General features: G+C 55.5%; 1 protein-coding gene across 1 annotated transcript in view; it reads left to right on the top strand.

Annotated features, from left to right (window-relative positions):
• Positions 1-27,068, top strand: part of HCN4 (hyperpolarization activated cyclic nucleotide gated potassium channel 4) — a 188,744-nt gene that overhangs the window by 117,634 nt on the left and 44,042 nt on the right. The window contains exon 4 of the mRNA XM_064157233.1: positions 8,931-9,149. Coding sequence (XP_064013303.1) covers positions 8,931-9,149 — 219 coding nt within the window. The remainder of the gene's footprint in view (positions 1-8,930; positions 9,150-27,068) is intronic.

Here is a 27,068-nt window from a genome sequence, read left to right as displayed (position 1 = left end):
CCTGAGTAACAACTCTGCAGCCAGATAAGATCCCTGCTGGGACCAGTGTGGGAGTTCACAGGACTGGAATATGCCCTTTCACTACAAACAGCTCCTTGGTACTGTGCAGTGTGAGTGGTGGAAGTCAGATACAAGACTATGCTGATGGACTATGCCTCTGCTCCAGGAATGTGCCAGTGCTTCTCTGTGTCTGCCTCTCTCTCTCTCTAGTCTTCTCCAGTGAGGGTTCCACCAGCTCCATCCAGAACATCCTGTGAGACACCAGACTCTTTCTTTAGGTGCTTCTCTGAGCTACTGCAGAACATAGAATCATAGAATCAAGCAGGTTGGAAGAGACCTCCAAGCTCATCCAGTCCAACCGAGCACCCAGCCCTATCCAGTCAACCAGACCATGGCACTAAGTGCCTCATCCAGGCTTTGCTTGAAGACCCCCAGGCACGGTGCCTCCACCACCTCCCTGGGCAGCCCATTCCAATGCCAATCACTCTCTCTGGGAAGAACTTCTTCCTCACATCCAGCCTAGACCTTCCCCAGCACAACTTGAGACTGTGTCCCCTTGTTCTATTGCTGGTTGCCTGGCAGAAGAGACCAACCCCACCTGGCTACAATGTCCCTTCAGGTAGCTGTAGACAGTAATAAGATCACCCCTGAGCCTCCTCTTCTCCAGGCTGCACACCCCCAGCTCCCTCAGCCTCTCCTCATAGGGTTTGTGTTCCAGGCCCCTCACCAGCTTTGTTGCCCGTCTCTGGACACCTTCCAGCACCTCAACATCTCTCTTGAATTGAGGAGCCCAGAACTGGACACAGCACTCAATGTGTGTCCTGAGCAGTGCTGAGCACAGGGGCAGAAGAACCTCCCTTGTCCTGCTGCCCACACTGCTCCTGATGCAGGCCAGGATGCCACTGGCCTGACCAGTGCTGAGTACAGCAACTGCCTTTGAAGAGTTCTGTGGCCCCAGGTCTGCAGGGTTAGATCTGAGCAGAAGCAGAGAAGATCTGTGCAGGGTGGCTCAGCCTTCCACAGCACACACTGTGTCCATTTGCCTTTCTCCTTTGCCCAGACAAACCCTCAGAGTGCTGCCAGTGTGGAGGTTGAAAACAAACCAGTCTGAGAAAGCACAGCAAAGCCATTTCAACTGCCTCCTGCAGATGCTCTCAGTGCCTGGCATGTGTCTGAGACAACAGCCCTCTTAACTATCTTCAAGCACAGCTCTGCAGCTCCATTTCAGCTCGCTTTGAGGTTAGGTTAACGAGAAGTCATATTCCTTCTGCAGTTTAAGGCCTCATTTACCTCCCCTAATGGGCCATTTTAGCCACTCCAGTATATTTGAAGTACTTACAACCCTCCCACCCTAGGGACTGCTGGAGTGGTAGGTGATGTACAGGGGCAGGGCTGTTACAGGAGCAAGCTGTGGCGGTGTGAGGCACCGCGATGGTGTCCACACTGCGTTTGGAAGCACTGCTGCTAGTCTGGCTGCAGGTTCTTGACCTGCCCACTTGTTCTCTGCAAAACAGGAGTGTGGAGCAACCCTCCCACCCTAGGGACTGAATCACAGAATCAGCCAGGCTGGAAGAGAGCTCCAAGCTCAGCCAGCCCAACCTAGCACCCAGCCCTGCCCAACCAACCAGACCATGGCACTAAGTGCCCCAGCCAGGCTTGGCTTCAACACCTCCAGCCACAGCCACTCCACCACCTCCCTGGGCAGCCCATTCCAGTGCCAATCACTCTCTCTGCCAGGAACTTCCTCCTCACAGCCAGCCTAGACCTCCCCTGGCACAGCTTCAGCCTGGGTCCCCTGGGTCACTGTGGTAAAGGGTTGGACTTGATGATCTGTGAGGTCTCTTCCAACCTTGGTGATACTGTGATACTGTGATACTGTGCTTGCCTGGCAGCAGAGCCCAACCCCAGCTGGCTACAGCCTCCCTGCAGGCAGCTGCAGGCAGCAATGAGCTCTGCCCTGAGCCTCCTCTGCTGCAGGCTGCACCCCCCCAGCTCCCTCAGCCTCTCCTCACAGGGCTGTGCTCCAGGCCCCTCCCCAGCCTTGCTGCCCTTCTCCAAACACCTTCCAGCACCTCAACAGCTCTCTACAAAGGAGGAGCCCAGAACTGGACACAGCACTGCAGGGGTGGCCTGAGCAGTGCTGAGCACAGGGGCACAAGAACCTCCCTGCTCCTGCTGCCCACACTGCTCCTGAGCCAGCCCAGGATGCCATTGGCTCTGCTGCCCACCTGGGCACTGCTGCCTCCTCTGCAGCTCCTCTCTCCCAGCACCCCCAGCTCCCTCTCTGCCTGCCTGCTCTCAGCCACTCAGTCCCCAGCCTCTAGTGCTGCTTGGGGTTGTTGTGGCCAAAGTGCACAACCCTGCACTTGGCCTTGTTCAGTCTCATCCCCTTGGCCTCTGCCCACCCATGCAGCCTGGCCAGGTCCCTCTGCAGGGCTCTGCTCCCCTCCAACAGCTCCACAGCTGCTCCTAGCTTGGTGCCATCTGCAAACTTACTAATGCTGGAGTAGTAGGTGACTGCTGGAGTAGTAGGTGATGTGTAGGGGCAGGGCTGTTACAGGAGCAAGCAGTGGCAGTGTGAGGCAGCACGATGGTGTCCACACTGTGTTTGGAAGCACTGCTGCTAGTCTGGCTTCAGGTTCTTGACCTGCCCACTTGTTCTCTGCAAAACAGGAGTGTGGAGCAGGCCTAAAAACCAAAGATCTCCTGACACATATCAGAGAAGAGCAACTGTGCCTTCAGCTCATTACAGATGCTCAAAGAGCCCTGAGCTTGTGTCCTAAAGGTAATAGCTCTGAAAGGTTTCCCCTTCCTGCAAGTGCCTCTCTTTCTGCAGCCCTTGATGTCTTCTCCCCGCAGACCACATTGCTGGGGATTCTTTTTCCTCCTAAACCCTTCATGTCCTCCTCCAGCCCTCAGCCTGCCGTTACTCAGCACTCTGCTCTGGCTGGCATGAAGCAGGCTGTCCTCACGGGGAGCCCTGCTGCTGCTGCTGCTGCTGGGAATTGAGGGTTGTGACTTCCAAGTGTAGAGCTTCCAGGGAGCCAGAAGCAGTTCTGCAGGCTATGGGGGCTCGCTGCTGTTGGTGGCTGCTGTAGTTTTGGATGACTAATTCCTACAAAGCACTGGCAAGTTGCCTCATAAACAGCACTCCTGAGCAGCAGCTTGCTGCAAGAATGGCTTTTTAAACTTGAACCTGCCTGCTACCCAGATGGTCCCCCTTAGGCTCTGGTCGGTAATGACCCTGGCAAACAATTGCCTGTTGTATCAAATTCCAGCTCAGCTATTCTTATGCCGTCTACCCAAAGTCCCTTTGGAGCTTCAGCTTGTCGGGAAGGGGTGGGACAGGTCACCTGCACTACTGCCCCTGCCCCACTCCAGCTGTGAGTGTGCTGCCTGCCTTTACAAATGAAGCAGCATCTCAGGCAGAGGTTGGACCAGCCTAACTGCTCCTGCCTGTTGTCCCAGGGTGAGGATTTCCCTGCTGAAGCAGGGAGGAGAGGTGGGCTAAACGCATCCTCAGGATGAGGATTTCCCTGCTGAAGCAGGGAGGAGAGGTGGGCTAAAGCCATCCTCAGGAGGAGGATTTCCCTGCTGAAGCAGGGAGGAGAGGTGAGCTAAAGCCATGGAGTTTACAGCACTGCCCACACTGTAAGTGCAATAGCTCCAAGTGCAGGGTGCTGCACTTTGGCCACAACAATCCCATGCAGAGATGCGGGCTGGGGTCAGAGTGGCTGAGAGCAGCCAGACAGAGAGGGATCTGGGGGTGCTGATTGATACCTGCCTGAACATGAGCCAGCAGTGTGCCCAGGTGGCCAAGAGAGCCAGTGGCATCCTGGCCTGCATCAGGAATGATGTGGCCAGCAGGAGCAGGGAGGTCATTCTGCCCCTGTACTCTGCACTGGTTAGACCACACCTTGAGTGCTGTGTTCAGTTCTGGGCCCCCCAGTTTAGGAGGGACATTGAGATGCTTGAGCGTGTCCAGAGAAGGGCAACGAGGCTGGGGAGAGGCCTTGAGCACAGCCCTACGAGGAGAGGCTGAGGGAGCTGGGATTGGTTAGCCTGGAGAAGAGGAGGCTCAGGGCAGACCTCATTGCTGTCTGCAACTACCTGAGGGGAGGTTGTGGCCAGGAGGAGGTTGCTCTCTTCTCTCAGGTGGCCAGCACCAGAAGGAGAAGACACAGCCTCAGGCTGTGCCAGGGGAGATTTAGGCTGGAGGTGAGGAGAAAGTTCTTCCCTGAGAGAGTCATTGGCCACTGGAATGGGCTGCCCGGGGAGGTGGTGGAGTCGCCGTCCCTGGAGCTGTTCAAGGCAGGACTGGACGTGGCACTTGGTGCCATGGTCTGGCCTTGAGCTCTGTGCTAAAGGGTTGGACTTGATGATCTGTGAGGTCTCTTCCAACCTTGGTGACACTGTGACACTGTGGTACTGTGAAGCACAGGGCTGTGGCTCCTGGGAGCATTACCAGCGAGGCTGCAGGAGTGCCTGTGTAAGGTTAGGTGAGGTGCTTGATGCCTTCACAGCTCACAGATAGGTCCTGGCTAGTCAAATACTGGACCCCCCCCACCGCTTCTTTGGCCAGGGCTCCAGGAAATCCAGCACAAATGTGGGGGAGGTCCTTTGGTGCTTACACCTCCGACAGCCTCCGGGGTTGGCTCCTTACCGCTGCCCTGTACGGGCACCGAAGCCCGAATGCTCTTTGCCTCCCTCCGGGCTGCAGCTCCTGGCATATTGGCAAGCCAGCTGCCTAGCCGGGAACAGGCACAGCAGTGGCCACATTGTCTCTCGTCTCTCTGTCCACTCGAGGGCAGCTTTTTCCAGCGCAGGAGGTGCCCAGGGAGGTGAGCCCAGCCGGGCTGGCGCCAGCAAGGAGCATCCTTTCACCGGGGCCGTGAATGTGCTGCTGCTTCAGTGTCCGCTCCGCTGTCACTTGTGTCGCTTTGCCCTTCTTGCTGCGGTGTGAATCGAGGCTGTCTTGCATAACGTCACCCGAGCTGGGCAGGGGAAGCTATCGCCTGTCCTCGTCCGTGTGCTTATCTCCCAAGCAAGCATTAACACTCGCCAGAGGTCCCAGCTCCCGGTCGGCAGCGGCAGCTTTGCTTCTCTCCCCTGCTTACAAGTTTACCGACAGAGCTGTTTGCAGAGAGCTCAGCAGCCAGCCCCCACCCTGTCATTAAACACCTCCAAAGAGGTGCCCAGTACGTTCCAGGGCTCCCAGCATTGCTGGTCACTGATGCTGAGCCTGCTGCATCCCTCCGCATCAGCTCACCCAAGTCACCCCTTGCCTGTTTGACCAGCTGCAAACGAAGCCTTCTGTGCAATGACCTTCTGAGGTGCTGGGGTATGTGTCCCTGCCCAGCTGCGTCTGCAGCGTGAACACCTCCCTGGGAGCAGGAAGCAGAGTGAGGAGCGTGCAGGTTCTGTGCTGCAGCAGAGGTGTTTTTGCACGTACCTTGTCACAGCAATGTGTGATGACAGTGCATTTACTTTACAAGCTTTTGTGGCAAGGACTTGCTAGCACAGAATCCCCCCAGGACGCTAAATGTACCCTGAGCTCTTCCTTGAACTCGATCAGAAGGATCACGAAGCTCAGGCTGCTTTTTCTTCCTGTCCCATGATGTAATTGCCGAGGTGCTTCTTGTGCTGCTTGCAGCAGGAGAGCACAGAGCGTCCGAAAGGAGCTGTTGGCTTCAGCTGGCTCCTCCTGGTGCTTTATTGCATCTAACAAATGAGACTATTTGTAGTTTTCTGAGCTCCCTGAAAACAAAGCAAATCACACAAACAAATAAACCCCAAACAAAAGAAAGCCACAAGCAAACCAAAACCAAAGCAAGCTTTTGTGGCAAGGACTTGCTAGCACAGAATCCCCACGGGACACTAAATGTACCTTGAGCTCTTCCTTGAACTCCATCAGAAGGATCACGAAGCTCAGGCTGCTTTTTCTTCCTGTCCCATGATGTAATTGCTGAGGTGCTTCTTTCATAGAAGGAATCATAGAATCAAGCAGGTTGGAAGAGAGCTCCAAGCTCATCCAGCCCAACCTAGCACCCAGCCCTAGCCAATCAACCAGACCATGGCACTAAGTGCCTCATCCAGGCTTTGCTTGAAGACCCCCAGGGACGGTGCCTCCACCACCTCCCTGGGCAGCCCATTCCAATGCCAATCACTCTCTCTGGGAAGAACTTCTTCCTAACATCCAGCCTAGACCTACCCTGGCACAGCTTGAGACTGTGTCCCCTTGTTCTATTGCTGGTTGCCTGGCAGAAGAGGCCACCCCCCACCTGGCTACAATGCCCCTTCAGGTAGTTGTAGACAGTAATAAGATCACCCCTGAGCCTCCTCTTCTCCAGGCTGCACACCCCCAGCTCCCTCAGCCTCTCCTCATAGGGTTTGTGCTCCAGGCCCCTCACCAGCTTTGTTGCCCTTCTCTGGACATGTTCCAGCACCTCAACATCCTTCTTGAATTGAGGGGCCCAGAACTGGACACAGCACTCAAGGTGTGGCCTGAGCAGTGCTGAGTACAGGGGCAGAATAACCTCCCTTGTCCTGCTGGCCACACTGCTCCTGATGCAGGCCAGGATGCCATTGGCTCTCTTGGCCACCTGGGCACACTTCTTGTGCTGCTTGCAGCAGGAGAGCACAGAGCGTCCGAAAGGAGCTGTTGGCTTCTGCTGGCTCCTCCTGGTGCTTTATTGCATCTAACACATGAGACCATTTGTAGTTTTCTGAGCTCCCTGAAAACAAAACAGAATAAACCAAAACCAAACCAAAACGTTTTAGGCTCTCAGGGAATGCCAGGAGTGGGGGGAATGGAGCAAAGCTGGAGGTGAGGAGGAAGTTGTTGAGCAGGAGAGTGGTGAGAGGCTGGAATGGGTTGCCCAGGGAGGGGGTTGAGGCCCCATGGCTGGAGGTGTTTGAGGCCAGGCTGGCTGAGGCTGTGGTGAGGCTGCTCTAGGGTAGGGTGTCCCTGGGCATGGGACACCCTACCCTAGAGTTGGCACTGCCTGCTCCTTGTGCTCCCTTCCAGCCCTGCCTGATTCTGTGATTATGTGATTCAAAACAAAACCAAACAAAAGCCTGGATGAGGCACTTAGTGCCATGGTCTGGTTGGTTGGGCAGGGCTGGGTGCTAGGTTGGGCTGGCTGAGCTTGGAGCTCTCTTCCAACCTGCTTGATCCTATGACTGGCCAGGGCTGGGTGCTAGGTTGGACTGGATGAGCTTGGAGCTCTCTTCCAACCTGCTTGATCCTGTGACTGGCCAGGGCTGGGTGCTAGGTTGGGCTGGATGAGCTTGGAGCTCTCTTCCAACCTGCTTGATTCTATGACTGGCCAGGGCTGGGTGCTAGGTTGGGCTGGCTGAGCTTGGAGCTCTCTTCCAGCCTGCTTGACTCTATGCTTCTATGAATCAAAAGAAACCAAACAAACAGAAGAAACCCACAAATAAACAAAACAAAACCACACACAAGCCAAAGAAACTCAAACCAAACCCCAAACCAGCAGCTTTACACCAAGAGGAACTTGCTGTCTAGACATTACCATCTTAATTTGCTGCCATTCTCACCTCTTGAGGTCATGAGCAGGGATCCTGACCATTTCCTCCATGGCTGGGGAGTGATTTTTGTCCATCTTGCTGCTGGCAGCCTGGCTCAGGCTCTCTGTGACCACTTTGCTGTTGAGATCTCATTTCCCAGTGGTGTGATCCTTCACCTCAGATCCTTCTCACACCCATGGGTCATTTTCAGAACACCCCAGAGCATCATCTCCATTTATCCTGGGTTAGCAGTGTGGGCAGGCTGTCTGGTTTCCCTTCTGGGATGCTTTGCCTCCATGGAATCTGTGACAACCCTGCCCAAAGAGGAGTGCACTTGGATCCTGTTGTTAACTGGAGCCTGCCCAGCTCTGCCAAGAACCAGATTGCTTGTTCAACTTGGAGTAGTGTGCACAGTTCTGGAGCCTCCAAGACAGAAAGGACATGGAACTGTTAGAGCCAGTCCAGAGGAGCGCCACAAGGATGCTCAGAGGGCTGCAGCAGCTCTGCTATGAGGACAGGCTACAAGAGTTCAGCCTGCAGAAGGCTTTGAGGAGACCTTATAGTGGCCTTCCAGTGTCTGCAGCATCTCTTCTATGAGGACAGGCTACAAGAGTTCAGCCTGCAGAAGGCTTTGAGGAGACCTTAGAGTGGCCTTCCAGTGTCTGAAGAGGGCTACAGGAAGGCTGGGGAGGGACTGTTGACAAGGTCTGGGAATGACAGGAGGAGAGGGAATGGGTTTGAAGTGGCAGAGGGGAGGTTGAAATTGGATGTCAGATAAGGTTCTTACCAGTGAGGGTGGTGAGAGATTGGCACAGGTTGAGGGTGGTGAGAGACTGGCACAGGTTGAGGGTGGTGAGACACTGGCACAGATTGAGGGTGGTGAGACACCAGCACAAGTTGGCCAGGGAGGTTGTGGAGCACAGATGGTGAGGGTGGTGAGACACCAGCACAGGTTGCCCAGGGAGGTTGTGGAGCACAGATGGTGAGGGTGGTGAGACACCAGCACAAGTTGGCCAGGGAGGTTGTGGAGCACAGATGGTGAGGGTGGTGAGACACCAGCACAAGTTGCCCAGGGAGGTTGTGGAGCACAGAATCACCCAAGGTGATCAAAGATCACCTTGGGTGATTCTGTGCTCCACAACCTCCCTGGAGGTGTTCAGACCCAGGTTGGATGAGGCCTTGAGCAACCTGTTCCAGAGGGAGGTGTCCCTGCCTATGGCAGGGGTTTGACCTTGAGGTCCCTTCCAACCTAACCCATTCTCTGATCCTCTGAACTTTACAGAGCCACTTTTGCCATGAGTTTTGGGCTGTGATGGGGTTTTTATTTTGGGGGGTGTGCTTCTTTCAAGTGTCTTGTCCCACTGCTAAAGCTCTGTCTGTCTGTCTGTCTGTCTCTTTAGAATGACTCCTGGGGGAAGCAGTATTCCTATGCACTGTTCAAGGCCATGAGCCACATGCTGTGCATTGGCTACGGGCAGCAGGCTCCCGTTGGCATGTCAGACGTGTGGCTCACCATGCTCAGCATGATTGTGGGTGCCACCTGCTATGCCATGTTCATCGGCCACGCCACGGCCCTCATCCAGTCTCTGGACTCCTCGCGGCGCCAGTACCAGGAGAAGGTAAGGATTGGGCTTTGCAACCCTCCTGTGCCCCAGGGCTGCTTTCCAGCTGTGATGGTTTGAGTGTTACCTCCCCCAGCTCTTGTGAAATCACCCAGACTGCACTCAGCCCAGCTGGAGGTTAAGGAATGAAGCTTTATACTCACAGCTTAGCACAGTGTCCAAGCAGTGTAGGCTCAGCCCAGCTGGAGGTTAAGGAATGAAGCTTTATACTCACAGCTTAGCACAGTGTCCAAGCAGAGTAGACTCAGCCCAGCTGGAAGTTAGGAATGAAGCTTTATACTCTCAGCTTAGCACAGTGTCCAAGCAGAGTAGACTCAGCCCAGCTGGAGGTTAAGGAATGAAGCTTTATACTCACAGCTTAGCACAGTGTCCAAGCAGAGCAGACTCAGCCCAGCTGGAGGTTAAGGAATGAAGCTTTATACTCACAGCTTAGCACAGTGTCCAAGCAGAGTAGACTCAGCCCAGCTGGAGGTTAAGGAATGAAGCTTTATATTCACAGCTTAGCACAGTGTCCAAGCAGTGTAGGCTCAGCCCAGCTGGAGATTAAGGAATGAAGCTTTATACTCACAGCTTAGCACAGTGTCCAAGCAGAGTAGACTCAGCCCAGCTGGAGGTTAAGGAATGAAGCTTTACACTCACAGCTTAGCACAGTGTCCAAGCAGAGTAGACCCAGCCCAGCTGGAGGTTAAGGAATGAAGCTTTATACTCACAGCTTAGCACAGTGTCCAAGCAGTGTAGGCTCAGCCCAGCTGGAGGTTAAGGAATGAAGCTTTATACTCACAGCTTAGCACAGTGTCCAAGCAGAGTAGACTCAGCCCAGCTGGAAGTTAGGAATGAAGCTTTATACTCACAGCTTAGCACAGTGTCCAAGCAGAGTAGACTCAGCCCAGCTGGAGGTTAAGGAATGAAGCTTTATACTCACAGCTTAGCACAGTGTCCAAGCAGACTAGACTCAGCGCAGCTGGAGGTTAGGAATGAGGCTTTATACTCACAGCTTAGCACAGTGTCCAAGCAGACTGGACTCAGCCCAGCTGGAGGTTAAGGAATGAGGCTTTATACTCACAGCTTAGCACAGTGTCCAAGCAGAGTAGACTCAGCCCAGCTGGAGGTTAAGGAATGAGGCTTTATACTCACAGCTTAGCACAGTGTCCAAGCAGACTGGACTCAGCCCAGCTGGAGGTTAAGGAATGAGGCTTTATACTCACAGCTTAGCACAGTGTCCAAGCAGACTAGACTCAGCCCAGCTGGAGGTTAAGGAATGAGGCTTTATACTCACAGCTTAGCACAGTGTCCAAGCAGAGTAGACTCAGCCCAGCTGGAAGTTAAGGAATGAAGCTTTATACTCACAGCTTAGCACAGTGTCCAAGCAGAGTAGACTCAGCCCAGCTGGAGGTTAAGGAATGAGGCTTTATACTCACAGCTTAGCACAGTGTCCAAGCAGAGTAGACTCAGCCCAGCTGGGAGTTAGGAATGAAGCTTTATACTCACAGCTTAGCACAGTGTCCAAGCAGAGTAGACTCAGCCCAGCTGGAGGTTAAGGAATGAAGCTTTATACTCACAGCTTAGCACAGTGTCCAAGCAGACTGGACTCAGCCCAGCTGGAGGTTAAGGAATGAAGCTTTATACTCCCAGCTTAGCACAGTGTCCAAGCAGAGTAGACTCAGCCCAGCTGGAGGTTAAGGAATGAAGCTTTATACTCACAGCTTAGCACAGTGTCCAAGCAGAGTAGACTCAGCCCAGCTGGAGGTTAAGGAATGAGGCTTTATACTCACAGCTTAGCACAGTGTCCAAGCAGAGTAGACTCAGCCCAGCTGGGAGTTAGGAATGAAGCTTTATACTCACAGCTTAGCACAGTGTCCAAGCAGAGTAGACTCAGCCCAGCTGGAGGTTAAGGAATGAAGCTTTATACTCACAGCTTAGCACAGTGTCCAAGCAGACTGGACTCAGCCCAGCTGGAGGTTAAGGAATGAAGCTTTATACTCCCAGCTTAGCACAGTGTCCAAGCAGAGTAGACTCAGCCCAGCTGGAGGTTAAGGAATGAAGCTTTATACTCACAGCTTAGCACAGTGTCCAAGCAGAGTAGACTCAGCCCAGCTGGAGGTTAAGGAATGAAGCTTTATACTCCCAGCTTAGCACAGTGTCCAAGCAGAGTAGACTCAGCCCAGCTGGAGGTTAAGGAATGAAGCTTTATACTCACAGCTTAGCACAGTGTCCAAGCAGTGTAGGCTCAGCCCAGCTGGAGGTTAAGGAATGAAGCTTTATACTCACAGCTTAGCACAGTGTCCAAGCAGAGTAGACTCAGCCCAGCTGGAGGTTAAGGAATGAGGCTTTATACTCACAGCTTAGCACAGTGTCCAAGCAGGTATTTACAGCTAGATACAGAAACAGACAACTTGAAAGCGATACAGACACACAGCAGCCCTCCCAGAAACCAGAGTCCCCAGGAGGAACTCTAAACCACCCTCCCACCTTTTTTCCACCCCTCTGCCTTATCCCAGACTCTGCCTTACAGTCAAAGTGAGTTTGGAGGATTGGCAAGGGGGGGTTAGAAGCAGAATTAGTTGGGTTACACAGCCAAAGCCCAGGAAGGAAAGCACAGGCACAGACTCTGATAGAGACTCTCACACACTCTCTTATCTGTGGTTATGTTCTTGTTTGTATACATCCTAGCAAGCCTAGGAGTGAAGTAGACATCACCACTGATTTCTTTTTACAGCCTATAATCTAATTTCTCTCATTAAAAGATCCTAATTTGCCTCAAACTAGAATAGAGTAGAATAGAATTGACCAGGTTCAGTCTGGAGAAGAGTAGGCTTCCAGGCGACCTTATTGTGGCCTTCCAGGATCTGAAAGGGGCCTACAAAAAAGCTGGGGAGGGACTTCTGAGGCTGTGAGAGCAGCCCTGAGGAGAGGCACTTGGGGGTGCTGCTGGAGGAGAGGCTGCACAGGAGCCAGCAGTGAGCACTTGCAGCCCAGAAAGCCAAGCAGAGGCTGGGCTGCAGCAGCAGCAGTGTGGCCAGCAGGGCCAGGGAGGGGATTCTGCCCCTCTGCTCTGCTCTGCTGAGAGCTCACCTGGAGTGCTGCATCCAGCTCTGGAGCCCCTGGGCCAAGAGGGCTGTGGAGATGCTGGAGAGTGTCCAGAGCAGGGCCAGGAGGATGCTGAGAGGCTGCAGCAGCTCTGCTGTGAGCACAGCCTGAAAGAGTTGGGGCTGTGCAGGCTGGAGCAGAGGAGGCTCCCAGGGGACCTTCTGGTGGCCTTGCAGGGTCTGAAGGGGGCTCCAAAAAAGCTGGGGAGGGACTTTGGAGGCTGTGAGGGAGTGTCAGGAGTGGGGGGAATGGAGCAGAGCTGGAGGTGGGGAGAGTGAGGCTGGAGGTGAGGAGGAAGTTGTTGAGCAGGAGAGTGGTGAGAGGCTGGAATGGGTTACCCAGGGAGGGGGTTGAGGCCCCATGGCTGGAGGTGTTTGAGGCCAGGCTGTGTGAGGCTGTGGTCAGGCTGCTCTAGGGTAGGGTGTCCCTGGGCATGGCAAGGGGGTTGGCACTGCCTGCTCCTTGTGCTCCCTTCCAGCCCTGCCTGATTTTGTTATTCTAGGTTGGCAGAGACTTAGCACCCCAGGCTGGCTGGAGGAGGCCAGGGGTCTTTGCAGGGCTGTCTGTGAGCAACGTGAGAGGCCTGAGGTGCAACCTCTTTGTCTCCACAGTTGAGTGGCAGCTCACATCCCATCTGTTTGCTCAGGAGGAAAGAGATGCAAGCTCAGGTGAATGATGGGAGGGCAAGGGGGTGCTGGTTGCTGTCTCTGTCTTTTCAGGCTGACATGATTCGTGTCACAGCTACCTAGAACTGTGTCACCTTTTCCTTTGCCATCTCTACTTTCACATCCCCAGTGACCCTTCCAGAATGTGCAGCTTTTTGTTTAGCAGGTGCTTGAAAACTCTCTGGATTCCTCACTTCCAGGGCTCCTGAGTGAAGCTGCCTGACAAACCCTAAAGCACAAATCAAAGCTCAGGAGGCTCCAAGCAGGTTCCCCAGGTAGCTATCGAATGAATTGCACAGTAGTGGAGTTGCATAATGTAGGGCACAGGCAGAAATGTCACCACTGATCAGGTTACCACTGCAGTAACTGCTGGGGAGGGGGTTGAGGAGGTGCTGGGAATGTGTTAGATGGCAAGGGGCAAACAGGGTCAGGCAGCATGACTCAGCTGGTGAGGGATAATCCTGGAGCTGCCTCAATTGCTTCTCTCTTTGCACACCTTCAGGATCTTGCTGCCTGCACGTTGGCAGATGGCTGTGGAAAGCAAAGGGGCTGCTGCTGCAGTGATACCTGGACCCTCAGGCCACAGGCAGGCAAAAGCTTTGCCTTCACCTTCTGGTTGAACCAGCAGGCCTGCACCTCCACAGGGCAGGAGAGCTAACTGAATGAAGGGTGTTTGACTGAAAGCAAGGACTTGGGTGGCTCCAAGCTGAGAAAGGGACATCACCACAAAGACAGCAGGATCACAGCATCACAGGATGTTAGGGGTTGGAAGGGACCTCTACAGGTCACTGAGTCCAACCCCTCTGCCAGAGCAGGACCACAGAATCTAGCTCAGGTTGCACAGGAAAACATCCAGACAGGGCTGGAAAGGCTCCAGGGAAGGAGACTCCACAACCTCTCTGGGCAGCCTGTGCCAGGGCTCTGGGACCCTTCCAGGCAAGAAGTTCTTCCTTATGTTGAGGTGCTGCAGTTTCCATCCATTGCTTCTTGTCCTATCCCAGGGCACAACTGAGCAGAGTTTGTCCCCTCCCTCTTGACCCTCAGCCCTCAGATATTTATAAACATCGATAAGATCCCCTCTCAGCCTTCTCTTCACCAGCCCAAACAGCCCCAGGGCCCCCAGCCTCTCCTCCCCAGGCAGTGCTGCAGCTCCTTCATCACCTTCACAGCCCTCCCTTGGACTCTCTCCAGCAGATCCCTGTCCCTCCTGAGCTGGGGAGCCCAGAACTGGGTGCAGGATTCCAGGTATGGCCTCACCAGGACAGAGCAGAGGGGGAGGAGAACCTCCCTGGCTCTGCTGGCCACACTCCTCTTCCTGCAGGTTACTTTCAGGCAGCAGCAAGAGCCCTCAATGAGTAGGGGCCAGGGATGGCATAGACAAAGAGATGTTATGATCAAGGTCTTGTGGATATGTTGGGTCAGAAGATTAAGAAGGTTAGTTGCCTGCCCTAGAAGAGTTAGCTGCTAGCTCTAGGAAGAGTTAGCTGCCAGCTCTAGGAAGAGTTAGCTGCCAGCTCTAGGAAGAGTTAGCTGCCAGCTCTAGGAGGAGTTAGTTGCCTGCCCTAGGAAGAGTTAGCTGCCAGCTCTAGGAAGAGTTAGCTGCCAGCTCTAGGAGGAGTTAGCTGCCAGCCCTAGGAGGAGTTATCTGCCAGCTCTAGGAGGAGTTAGCTGCCAGCTCTAGGAAGAGTTAGCTGCCAGCTCTAGGAGGAGTTAGCTGCCAGCTCTAGGAAGAGTTAGCTGCTAGCTCTAGGAGGAGTTAGCTGCCAGCTCTAGGAAGAGTTAGCTGCCAGCTCTAGGAGTTAGTTGCCAGCTCTAGGAGGAGTTAGCTGCCAGCTCTAGGAGGAGTTAGTTGCCAGCTCTAGGAAGAGTTAGCTGCCAGCTCTAGGAAGAGTTAGCTGCCAGCTCTAGGAGGAGTTAGCTACCAGCTCTAGGAAGAGTTAGCTGCCAGCTCTAAGAGGAGTTAGCTGCCAGCTCTAGGAAGAGTTAGCTGCCAGCTCTAGGAAGATATATCTGCCAGCTCTAGGAAGAGTTAGCTGCCTGCCCTAGGAAGAGTTAGCTGCCAGCTCTAGGAAGAGTTAGCTGCCAGCCCTAGGAAGAGTTAGCTGCCAGCTCTAGGAAGAGTTATCTGCCAGCCCTAGGAAGAGTTATCTGCCAGCTCTAGGAAGAGTTATCTGCCAGCTCTAGGAGGAGTTAACTGCCAGCTCTAGGAAGAGTTAGCTGCCAGCTCTAGGAGGAGTTAACTGCCAGCTCTAGGAGGAGTTAGCTGCCAGCTCTAGGAGGAGTTAGCTGCCAGCTCTAGGAAGAGTTAGCTGCCAGCTCTAGGAAGAGTTAGCTGCCAGCTCTAGGAGGAGTTAGCTGCCGGCTCTTGGAAGAGTTAACTGCCAGCTCTTGGAAGAGTTAACTGCCAGCTCTAGGAAGAGTTAGCTGCCAGCTCTAGGAAGAGTTAACTGCCAGCTCTAGGAAGAGTTAGCTGCCAGCTCTAGGAGGAGTTAGCTGCCAGCTCTAGGAGGAGTTAGCTGCCAGCTCTAGGAGGAGTTAGCTGCCGGCTCTAGGAAGAGTTAGCTGCCAGCTCTAGGAGTTATCTGCCAGCTCTAGGAAGAGTTAGCTGCCAGCTCTAGGAGTTATCTGCCAGCTCTAGGAAGAGTTAGCTGCTACCTCTATGAGGAGTTAACTGCCAGCTCTAGGAAGAGTTATCTGCCAGCTAGCTCTAGGAGGAGTTAGTTGCCAGTCCTGTTCTGCCCCTGCCAGCTGCTGGTGTGACCTAGGTGCAAGGACAGCTGTTATTCAAGTGGGTGCATGATGAGTAGCATGCACAGGCTGGGGGGGATTTGGAGCTCAGAGAGGAGGTGGAAGAAAGGATTTGCTGGATGGCTTAGGAGGAGCTTTGAGGTGTGGGGCTTACAACACAGAGCCACAGAAGCAGAGCAGGGCAGAGCAGAGGAGACAAATGACCTGAGCATAGGGAAGGTCTCACAGCACAGCTGCAACCAAAAGAGGGGAGTAACCCAGGAGAAAATGTGTGCAGGGCTGGGCTGTGCACAGAGCTTTAGCTCTCTGTTCCAGACTGGCTGGGCTAATTCTGCTTGAGAGCAAGGCATGCCAGAGAGAAGGACACTGCAGCCCTGGGAGTGCAAGCTGATCAGGTCTGTGCAGGCAGAGTGCTTGTGCCAACGTGTTTGGAGTGGCATGGAAGTCAAGGACTGATTGGCAACTCCAACCACCTGGGCCCTGTGAGCTTACACCTGCAGAACTGGGCACTGAGGGATGGATCTCAAGCCAGGGCTGAAGACAAGGGCAGGACTTCACCCTGGGCAGGTGGAATCCAGTCAGTGCTCAGGAAAATCAGTCCCCAGGAAGCCAGCAGGGACTGAGCAAGGGGGGCAGGAGAAGTGTCCCCCATTAATGCCTCACAGGGACTGGGACAAGGGTGGCAGGAGAAGTGTCCCCCATTAATGCCTCACAGGGACTGAGCAAGGGGGGCAGGAGAAGTGTCCCCCATTAATGCCTCACAGGGACTGGGACAAGGGGGGCAGGAGAAGTGTCCCCCATTAATGCCTCACAGGGACTGAGCAAGGGTGGCAGGAGAAGTGTCCCCCATTAATGCCTCACAGGGACTGGGACAAGGGTGGCAGGAGAAGTGTGCCCCATTAATGCCTCACAGGGACTGAGCAAGGGGGGCAGGAGATTGCCAGTGGCAGGACTGGGGGCAATGGAGCAGAACTAGAAGTGGGGAGATTCAGCCTGGATGTTAGGAAGAAGTTGTTCAGCATGAGGGTGGTGAGAGCCTGGCACAGGTTGCCCAGGGAGGTGGTGGAAGCCTCATCCCTGGAGGTGTTTAAGGCCAGGCTGGATGTGGCTCTGAGCAACCTGCTCTTGCATGAGGTGTCCCTGCCCATGGCAGGGAGCTTGGAGCTGGTTGATCCTCGAGGTCCTTTCCAACCCTGCCGATTCTAATCCTCTGAGGAGATGCAGCAGAAGAGCTTTGTGGCCAGAGCAGTGGGTAGAAGATTTAACCAAGGATGCCTTTGGTGGTTGGAGCAGGTTCATTTCCCAGCCTGTACTCCTAAGATTAAAGCCCCAGGCACTGGGTCCCTTGATTTTCCTCTTGCAATTGGCCTAAAAACAAATCACTTCTTTCCTTCCTGCATTCCTTAGCACTTTGGCCACGATCCAAAGGAGGCTGCTTGGTGATTTGCAACCCTGCAACTCAATTTAATTCAGTCCTTGTGGGACAGTGTGGCTGCTGGAGTGGAGCAGGAGCAAAGAGAACCTCAACAGCTTTGGAGGTCGATTGATGGAAGCAGGCAGCACTTTGGAGACCTCTGCTGAGTACAGTTTGGGGCTGCACACTCATGGCTCTGCCTCACAGCTCAGCAGAGCCCTCAGCAGCTTGTGCTGGGAGTAGCCAAAGTAAAGGGAGGTGGTGGGGAGGGAGAGGAGCAGCAGAAGTAATACAGGAACAGGAGGTTCAGCTCAGCAGAGCCCTCAGAAACTTGTGCTGGGAGTAGCCAAAGTAAAGGGAGGTGGTGGGGAGGGAGAGGAGCAGCAGAACTAATACAGGTACAGGAGGTTCAGCTCAGCAGAGCCCTCAGCAGCTTGTGCTGGGAGTAGCCAAAGTAAAGGGAGGTGGTGGGGAGGGAGAGGAGCAGCAGAACTAATACAGGAACAGGAGGGAAGGTTACAGCTGGGAACAGCAGGTTCACCAGGAGCTAACACTCCTGGTTAGGAGGTCTCCTGAGGTGCATGAGGAAGAGTGTGGTCAGCAGGTAGAGGGAGGTTCTCTTCCCCCTCTACTCTGCCCTAGTCAAGCCACCTCTGGAGTGTTGTGTCCAGTTCTGGGCTTCCCAGTTTGACAGTGACAAGGAGCTACTGGAGAGAGTCCAGGGAAGAGCCAGAAGGATGCTGAGGGGCCTGGAGCATCTCTGTGAGAAGGAAAGGTTGAGAGCTCTGGGGCTGGTGAGCCTGGAGAGGAGCAGACACAGAGGGGACCTGAGCTCTGTGAGGAGCAAAGGCTGAGAGCCTGCAGAGGAGCAGCCCCAAAGGGCACCTGAGCAATGCTCAGCAAGAACTAAAGGCTGAGGGGGCAAGAAGGTGGGGCCAGGCTCCTGCCAGGGGTGCCCAGGGACAGGACAAGGAGCAATGGGCACAAACTGGGAATCAGGAGGTTCCATCAGAACCTGAGGAGAAAGTTGTGTGGTGTGAAGGTGCTGGAGGCCTGGAGCAAGCTGTGCAGAGAGGTTGTGGAGTCTCCTTCTCTGGAGAGACTCCAACCCCACCTGGGCATTGTGATCCTGCTGTGGGTGCCCCTGCTTTAGCAGTGGGGGTTGGACTGGATGATGCCCAGAGGTCTCTCCCAGCCCCCAGCATGCTGGGATGCTGTGAGTCTGTGGTGGTGAAGATTCAGCTGGGTTTAGATCTCTGCCAAAGCAGCTTGTTCTGTCCTTGTGCAAACAGGGCTGTGGAGAAGAGCAATCCAAGCCAAGCTGTGCTGTCTGCTGACTCCAGCAGCAGGCTTGTCTCGCTCTGGCCTGAATTCACTGAACATTTGGACATCCAAACCTCCTCCAGCAGCATCTGACTTCATCCTCTGCTGATTTCCACAAGGCAGGGCAGCTCCCTGGGCTCAGTGGAGGGGTAGGAAGCGTGGACAGTTGGGAGAGTGAAGCTGCACCCTCCAAGGCAGCAGAGCCCTGAGTGTCTGAGCACAAGGGAAGGGCACTGACACCAGCTCAGGCACTGGAGGTGGCACAGCCATCATGCAAGTCTGGCTCTCTGCCTGCCTTAAAAAGCTCTGAGCCAGGAGAGCTCTTCAGGTCTGGCACTCTGAAGTGACTGTTCTATTTCCAAGCCAAAAGGCAAGGTTGGAAGGGACCTGTCTGTCCCATCTTGCACTGCAGAGGGTGTTCTGCTCTGGAGTGGCACCAGTCAGTGGCAAGGGTTGGCTCTTCCTTCTTAACCTCACTCTGGTGTCTGACTGCAAAGTGGTTTTGCAGCCAGGATTGGTGCCTGCTCCCTGCATGTGACAGGAGATGTGCTAGAAGGCTCTCCCCAGGCCATGCTGTGCTGTTACAAGCTATAGCTGACTCCATCTGACAGCTTCAGTTGGAGAGGGGAAGCCTCACAAACCCACTTGCACCCACTGCACCCTGCCACTGCTCTCAGCTGCACCAGCTCACCCTTGGGCACCACCTTTTGAGCTTCCCAGACCTTTACTGAGCTGAATTCTTTCCTCTGGGTTAGGCTTCTGCCAGCTTAGTGGCTTCAATTTGCTTACTGTAGAGTCCAGTGAGTGCTAGAGCTGGTGCAGGATGCTGCTGGAGAAAGCCTGTGAGCAGCAGAGGCCTCAGTCCCATTTCATAGAGTCACAGAACCAGGCAGGGCTGGAAGGCAGCACAAGGAGCAGGCAGTGCCAACCCCTGCCATGCCCAGGGACACCCTACCCTAGAGCAGCCTGACCACAGCCTCAGCCAGCCTGGCCTCAAACACCTCCAGCCATGGGGCCTCAACCCCCTCCCTGGGCAACCCATTCCAGCCTCTCACCACTCTCCTGCTCAACAACTTCCTCCTCCCCTCCAGCCTCACTCTCCCCACCTCCACCTTTGCTCCATTCCCCCCACTCCTGACACTCCCTCACAGCCTCAAAAGTCCCTCCCCAGCTTTTTTGGAGCCCCCTTCAGACCCTGCAAGGCCACAAGAAGGTCCCCTGGGAGCCTCCTCTGCTGCAGCCTGCACAGCCCCAACTCTTTCAGGCTGTGCTCACAGCAGAGCTGCTGCAGCCTCTCAGCATCCTCCTGGCCCTGCTCTGGACACTCTCCAGCATCTCCACAGCCCTCTTGGCCCAGGGGCTCCAGAGCTGGATGCAGCACTCCAGGTGGGCTCTCAGCAGAGCAGAGCAGAGGGGCAGAATCCCCTCCCTGGCCCTGCTGGCCACACTGCTGCTGCTGCAGCCCAGCCTCTGCTTGGCTTTCTGGGCTGCAAGTGCTCACTGCTGGCTCCTGTGCAGCTTCTCCTCCAGCAGCACCCCCAAGTGCCTCTCCTCAGGGCTGCTCTCCAGCCTGGCACTGCCCAGCCTGGATTGGTGCTTTCTCAGGTGTCCATGATCAGCTCAAGCCTTACCCTGACTGCAGCACAACCCCACAGCCTGCAGTAGCTGGCTCACATGAGAGGAAGTGTTTCCTGCTGAGGACATCACAGAAGCACAGAATGCTGTAGGTTGGAAGGGACCTTTAAAGGTCATCTGGTCCAACCCCCCTGCAGTCAGCAGGGACATGTGCATCTAGAGCAGGTTGCTCAGAGCCATGAACAACCTGACCTGGAATGGTTCCAAGGATGGGGCAGCTCCCACCTCTCTGGGCAACCTGGGACAGACTCTCACCAGTTCAAAACATCCCCCCTTGTCCTCCCCCAAGGTCCTCCCCCAAGCTTGACCCTGGGTCCCCTTCTTCTGCTGCTGGCTGCCTGGCAGCAGAGCCCAACCCCAGCTGGCTACAGCCTCCCTGCAGGCAGCTGCAGACAGCAATGAGCTCTGCCCTGAGCCTCCTCTGCTGCAGGCTGCACCCCCCCAGCTCCCTCAGCCTCTCCTCACAGGGCTGTGCTCCAGGCCCCTCCCCAGCCTTGCTGCCCTTCTCCAAACACCTTCCAGCACCTCAGCATCTCTCTGCAGTGGAGGAGCCCAGAGCTGGACACAGCACTGCAGGGGTGGCCTGAGCAGTGCTGAGCACAGGGGCACAAGAACCTCCCTTGTCCTGCTGCCCACACTGCTCCTGAGCCAGCCCAGGATGCCATTGGCTCTGCTGCCCACCTGGGCACTGCTGCCTCCTCTGCAGCTCCTCTCTGCCACCACCCCCAGCTCCCTCTCTGCCTGCCTGCTCTCAGCCCCTCTGGCCCCAGCCTCTAGTGCTGCTTGGGGTTGTTGTGGCCAAAGTGCAGAACCCTGCCCTTGGCCTTGTTCAGTCTCATCCCCTTGGCCTCTGCCCACCCATGCAGCCTGGCCAGGTCCTTCTGCAGGGCTCTGCTACCCTCCCACAGCTCCACAGCTGCTCCTAGCTTGGTGCCATCTGCAAACTTACTGATGCTGGACTCAGTCCCCTCATTCAGATCATCAATAAGTCTATAGAACAGGACTGTGCCCAGCACTGCTCCCTGGGCACAGCACTGGTGCCAGCTGCCAGCTGGATGTGGCACCATTCACCAGCACTCTCTGGGCCCTGCCCTCCAGCCAGTTCTTGCCCCATACCAGAGTGAATCTGCCCAAGCCAGGAGCTGCCAGCTGTGCCAGGAGCTGCTTGTGGCAGAGGTGCCAAAGGCTTTGCTGCAGTCCAGGCAGACTCCATCCACAGCCTGCCCCACACTCACCAGACACGAACCTGATCAGAAAAGGAGCTCAGGTCCCCCCACCCCCCCACACTCCTCCTGCCCAGCTGGCTCTGTGACCTTGAGGCTTTGGGGAGCAGTGCTTGTGCTGCTTACTGCAGCCATGCCCCTTGGAAGAAAGCAGAGAGAGGCTCTGGGCTTTGCTCTCCCAGCCCAGCAGGATGCAAGCAGTGATGGGCATCCTGCAGAGAGGCTCAGCTCTGCTCTGTTATCTTCTCAGGTACATATGGAAGACTGACTGATGAGAGGTAGGAACTGCTGCTGTCAGCATTGCAGAGCCCAGTAAAGCTGTAATCTCTCCTTCCAGAGCCTCATCTCTCCTCAAGATCAGTATTTCCATTCTCTAAAACCCTCTGCTCCCCACCTTCATTCCTCTGCTCCTCCTTCTCCCTGAACAGCCTATCCAATGCAGACCCTCTCCAAGCAGAGCTTAGACCAAGATCTGTTGCAGGGGAGGTTGTGCAGGAGCTGAGTGTCTGTCTTCTGGGCTTGGGCAGCTCTTTCTTGGAGCCCAGTAGCTTAGAATCTTGCTAGACAACAGGTTTCAGGAGGGCTTTGGGGTTTGGGAGGGTATTTTTGAGGGGAGTCACATTGCCTAGGTGAGAAATTACCTTTAAGATCACAGAATCAACATGGGCTGGGACAAAGTGATGTGACCAAGTGGCATAGTAGGCCTGGTAGCCCAGAATAGGCTTATCACAGAGCCATAGAACCAGGCAGGGCTGGAAGGGAGCACAAGGAGCAGGCAGTGCCAACCCCCCTGCCATGCCCAGGGGCCCCCTACCCTAGAGCAGCCTGACCACAGCCTCAGCCAGCCTGGCCTCAAACACCTCCAGCCATGGGGCCTCAACCCCCTCCCTGGGCAACCCATTCCAGCCTCTCACCACTCTCCTGCTCAACAACTTCCTCCTCCCCTCCAGCCTCACTCTCCCCACCTCCACCTTTGCTCCATTCCCCCCACTCCTGACACTCCCTCACAGCCTCAAAAGTCCCTCCCCAGCTTTTTTGGAGCCCCCTTCAGACCCTGCAAGGCCACCAGAAGGTCCCCTGGGAGCCTCCTCTGCTCCAGCCTGCACAGCCCCAACTCTTTCAGGCTGTGCTCATAGGAGAGATGCATCTGGTTGGAAGGGACCCTCAAAGGTCACCTTGTCCACCCCCCCTGCAGTCAGCAGGGACATCCCCAACTAGAGCAGGTTGCTCAGGGCCACATCAAGTTTGACCTTGAATGTCTGCAGGGATGGAGCCTCAAGCAGATGTCTGGACAACCTGCTCCAGTGGTTCCCCACTCTCATGGTGCAGACCTTCCTCCTGATGTCCAACCTAACTCTGCCCTGCTCCAGTCTCCAATCATCACTCTGGGCCCTTCTAAACAGTCCCTTCCCAGCCTTCCTGCAGGTGCCCTTCAGACACTGAAATGCTGCTCTAAGGTCTCCCTGGAGCCTTCTCTTCTCCAGCCTGAACAGCCCCAACTCTCCCAGCCTGTCTTCACAGCAGAGGTGCTCATCTTGGTGGCCTCATCTGGGCCTGCTCCAGCAGCTCCTTGTCCTTCCTGTGTTGGGATCATTGAGCTCAGTCATTAAACTCACAGCTGCAGGGTGCTGCTGACTTCCAGAGTTGGATTTGCCTTGGAATATTCAGACAACCTGATGTAAGAAAACACTTCCAAGTGGGATGGAGTGGCCAAGGTGCAGGTAGCCCCCCTGGCATTGGCACTTTGTCAGAAGAACTGGGGAGGGGATGGCCAGGACCTGGGGTGCTGTTTGCCTCTTGTGTTCTTTCTTCTCTTCCTCAAAGCACCCAAAGCTGTCAGAGACCCCCCAGCAGGTGAGGGGAGCCTTCAGCCTGAAGCCTTCCCACCTGCTCCTGTGGTTTGAAGACATTTTGCTGCCTGTTGGGTGTTCTGAACTGCCTCCAGATGAGCAGTGCAGAGCTCCTAGCTGGGGTCCTGGCTGCAGGATAGTCACATTAGCCTGGCACTGTGCCCTTGCTGGGTAGCACCCCCTGCTTCCCTGCTTTAAGCAGAGCTAATTAACCCAAGCACAGCCCTGCACCAAAGCTCTATTCATTTGTGAGGCTGCAGGGTTGGCTCAGCCAGTGGGACCTTGGGGACAGCAACAGCACTGATACAAGAAGATAAGCAGTGTCAGACACTCTGGGAGCATGGAGCTGGGCAAAGACTGCCATGATTCCCAGAACTACTCTGCCACAGAGCTGTCAGAGGGGAAATTCCATCTTCATTAGCAGTCTGCACAGGATTTGAAGTGACATTCCCAAGAGGATTGCTCCCCAGAGCCTGTAAGTGCCTTCCAACCCTCACCATGGTGGGATTCTCTCAGCAGGTTTAGGTTCAGGAATTGGCTTGGTTGCCATAGCAGAGAAGCTAAGATTCTAGCTGGCATTTTGGCATCTTCCTGCTGAGAGTGGAAGCCAGACAGAGAGTCCTGTCCTTGGTGGCAGCCAGGTTGCAGCAGTGTGTTTGTGCAGGCAGAGCAAGCACCACGTGTGCTGGCCTGGGAAGCAGAGGGCTCCTGCCTCAGCAGTTCTCTGTGTCCCACTGTGGCCTTGCACTTCATTAGCACCTGGGAAATTCATTTTGGCACTTGAGAAGTGAAGAAATAAAGAAGTGAAGAAATCCACCCAGCCTGTGGCTAGGTGCTGAGCTTCCCTGCTGAGCCTTCTCTCCTGGCTGCTCCCAGTGATGCTGAGTTCCAGTTGCTCAGACTCACTGGTCCCTTGGCCCATCTCCTGCATCTGAGCCTTCTCTCCAGGCTGCTCCCAGAGATGCTGAGTTCCAGTTGCTCAGGCTCACTGGTCCCTTGGCCCATCTCCAGCCTCTGAGCCTTCTCTCCTGGCTGCTCCCAGAGATGCTGAGTTCCAGTTGCTCAGGCCCAGTGGTCCCTTTGCCCATCTCCAGGCTCTTAGCCTTCTCTCCTGGCTGCTCCCAGTGATGCTGAGTTCCAGTTGCTCAGGCTCACTGGTCCCTTTGCCCATCTCCTGCATCTGAGCCTTCTCTCCTGGCTGCTCCCAGAGATGCTGAGTTCCAGTTGCTCAGGCTCACTGGTCCCTTGGCTCCATCTCCTGCATCTGAGCCTTCTCTCCTGGCTGCTCCCAGAGATGCTGAGTTCCAGTTGCTCAGGCCCAGTGGTCCCTTGGCCATCTCCAGCCTCTGAGCCTTCTCTCCAGGCTGCTCCCAGTGATGCTGAGTTCCAGTTGCTCAGGCTCACTGGTCCCTTTGCCCATCTCCAGCCTCTGAGCCTTCTCTCCTGGCTGCTCCCAGAGATGCTGAGTTCCAGTTGCTCAGGCTCACTGGTCCCTTGGCCCATCTCCTGCATCTGAGCCTTCTCTCCTGGCTGCTCCCAGAGATGCTGAGTTCCAGTTGCTCAGGCTCACTGGTCCCTTTGCCCATCTCCTGCATCTGAGCCTTCTCTCCTGGCTGCTCCCAGAGATGCTGAGTTCCAGTTGCTCAGGCTCACTGGTCCCTTTGCCCATCTCCTGCATCTGAGCCTTCTCTCCAGGCTGCTCCCAGTGATGCTGAGTTCCAGTTGCTCAGGCTCACTGGTCCCTTTGCCCATCTCCAGCCTCTGAGCCTTCTCTCCTGGCTGCTCCCAGAGATGCTGAGTTCCAGTTGCTCAGGCTCACTGGTCCCTTGGCCCATCTCCAGGCTCTTAGCCTTCTCTCCTGGCTGCTCCCAGAGATGCTGAGTTCCAGTTGCTCAGGCTCACTGGTCCCTTTGCCCATCTCCAGCCTCTGAGCCTTCTCTCCAGGCTGCTCCCAGTGATGCTGAGTTCCAGTTGCTCAGGCTCACTGGTCCCTTTGCCCATCTCCTGCATCTGAGCCTTCTCTCCTGGCTGCTCCCAGTGATGCTGAGTTCCAGTTGCTCAGGCTCACTGGTCCCTTTGCCCATCTCCTGCATCTGAGCCTTCTCTCCTGGCTGCTCCCAGAGATGCTGAGTTCCAGTTGCTCAGGCTCACTGGTCCCTTGGCCCATCTCCAGCCTCTGAGCCTTCTCTCCTGGCTGCTCCCAGAGATGCTGAGTTCCAGTTGCTCAGGCCCAGTGGTCCCTTTGCCCATCTCCAGGCTCTGAGCCTTCTCTCCTGGCTGCTCCCAGTAATGCTGAGTTCCAGTTGCTCAGGCTCACTGGTCCCTTGGCTCCATCTCCTGCATCTGAGCCTTCTCTCCTGGCTGCTCCCAGAGATGCTGAGTTCCAGTTGCTCAGGCCCAGTGGTCCGTTTGCCCATCTCCAGCCTCTGAGCCTTCTCTCCTGGCTGCTCCCAGAGATGCTGAGTTCCAGTGGCTCAGGCTCAGTGGTCCCTTTGCCCATCTCCAGCCTCTGAGCCTTCTCCCCTGGCTGCTCCCAGTGATGCTGAGTTCCAGTTGCTCAGGCTCACTGGTCCCTTTGCCCATCTCCTGCCTCTGAGCCTTCTCTCCTGGCTGCTCCCAGAGATGCTGAGTTCCAGTTGCTCAGGCCCAGTGGTCCCTTTGCCCATCTCCAGGCTCTGAGCCTTCTCTCCTGGCTGCTCCCAGAGATGCTGAGTTCCAGTTGCTCAGGCCCAGAGGTCCCTTTGCCCATCTCCAGGCTCTTAGCCTTCTCTCCTGGCTGCTCCCAGTGATGCTGAGTTCCAGTGGCTCAGGCTCACTGGTCCCTTGGCCCATCTCCAGCCTCTGAGCCTTCTCTCCTGGCTGCTCCCAGAGATGCTGAGTTCCAGTTGCTCAGGCTCACTGGTCCCTTGGCCCCATCTCCAGCCTCTGAGCCTTCTCTCCAGGCTGCTCCCAGAGATGCTGAGTTCCAGTTGCTCAGGCCCAGTGGTCCCTTTGCCCATCTCCAGCCTTTGAGCCTTCTCTCCTGGCTGCTCCCAGAGATGCTGAGTTCCAGTTGCTCAGGCTCACTGGTCCCTTTGCCCATCTCCTGCATCTGAGCCTTCTCTCCTGGCTGCTCCCAGAGATGCTGAGTTCCAGTTGCTCAGGCTCACTGGTCCCTTTGCCCATCTCCTGCATCTGAGCCTTCTCTCCTGGCTGCTCCCAGAGATGCTGAGTTCCAGTGGCTCAGGCTCACTGGTCCCTTGGCCCATCTCCAGCCTCTGAGCCTTCTCTCCTGGCTGCTCCCAGTGATGCTGAGTTCCAGTTGCTCAGGCTCACTGGTCCCTTTGCCCATCTCCAGCCTCTGAGCCTTCTCTCCAGGCTGCTCCCAGAGATGCTGAGTTCCAGTTACTCAGGCTCACTGGTCCCTTGGTCATCTCCAGCCTCTGAGCCTTCTCTCCTGGCTGCTCCCAGAGATGCTGAGTTCCAGTTGCTCAGGCTCACTGGTCCCTTGGTCCCATCTCCTGCCTCTGAGCCTTCTCTCCTGGCTGCTCCCAGAGATGCTGAGTTCCAGTTGCTCAGGCTCACTGGTCCCTTTGCCCATCTCCAGCCTCTGAGCCTTCTCTCCTGGCTGCTCCCAGAGATGCTGAGTTCCAGTTGCTCAGGCCCAGTGGTCCCTTTGCCCATCTCCAGCCTCTGAGCCTTCTCTCCTGGCTGCTCCCAGTAATGCTGAGTTCCAGTTGCTCAGGCTCACTGGTCCCTTGGTCCCATCTCCTGCATCTGAGCCTTCTCTCCTGGCTGCTCCCAGTGATGCTGAGTTCCAGTTGCTCAGGCCCAGTGGTCCCTTTGCCCATCTCCAGGCTCTGAGCCTTCTCTCCTGGCTGCTCCCAGAGATGCTGAGTTCCAGTGGCTCAGGCTCACTGGTCCCTTTGCCCATCTCCAGGCTCTGAGCCTTCTCTCCTGGCTGCTCCCAGTAATGCTGAGTTCCAGTTGCT

Source organism: Pogoniulus pusillus, chromosome 17 (genome assembly GCF_015220805.1).
Source record: "Pogoniulus pusillus isolate bPogPus1 chromosome 17, bPogPus1.pri, whole genome shotgun sequence".
Classification (NCBI taxonomy): domain Eukaryota; kingdom Metazoa; phylum Chordata; class Aves; order Piciformes; family Lybiidae; genus Pogoniulus; species Pogoniulus pusillus.
This window is presented reverse-complemented; position numbering and strand designations above follow the sequence as displayed.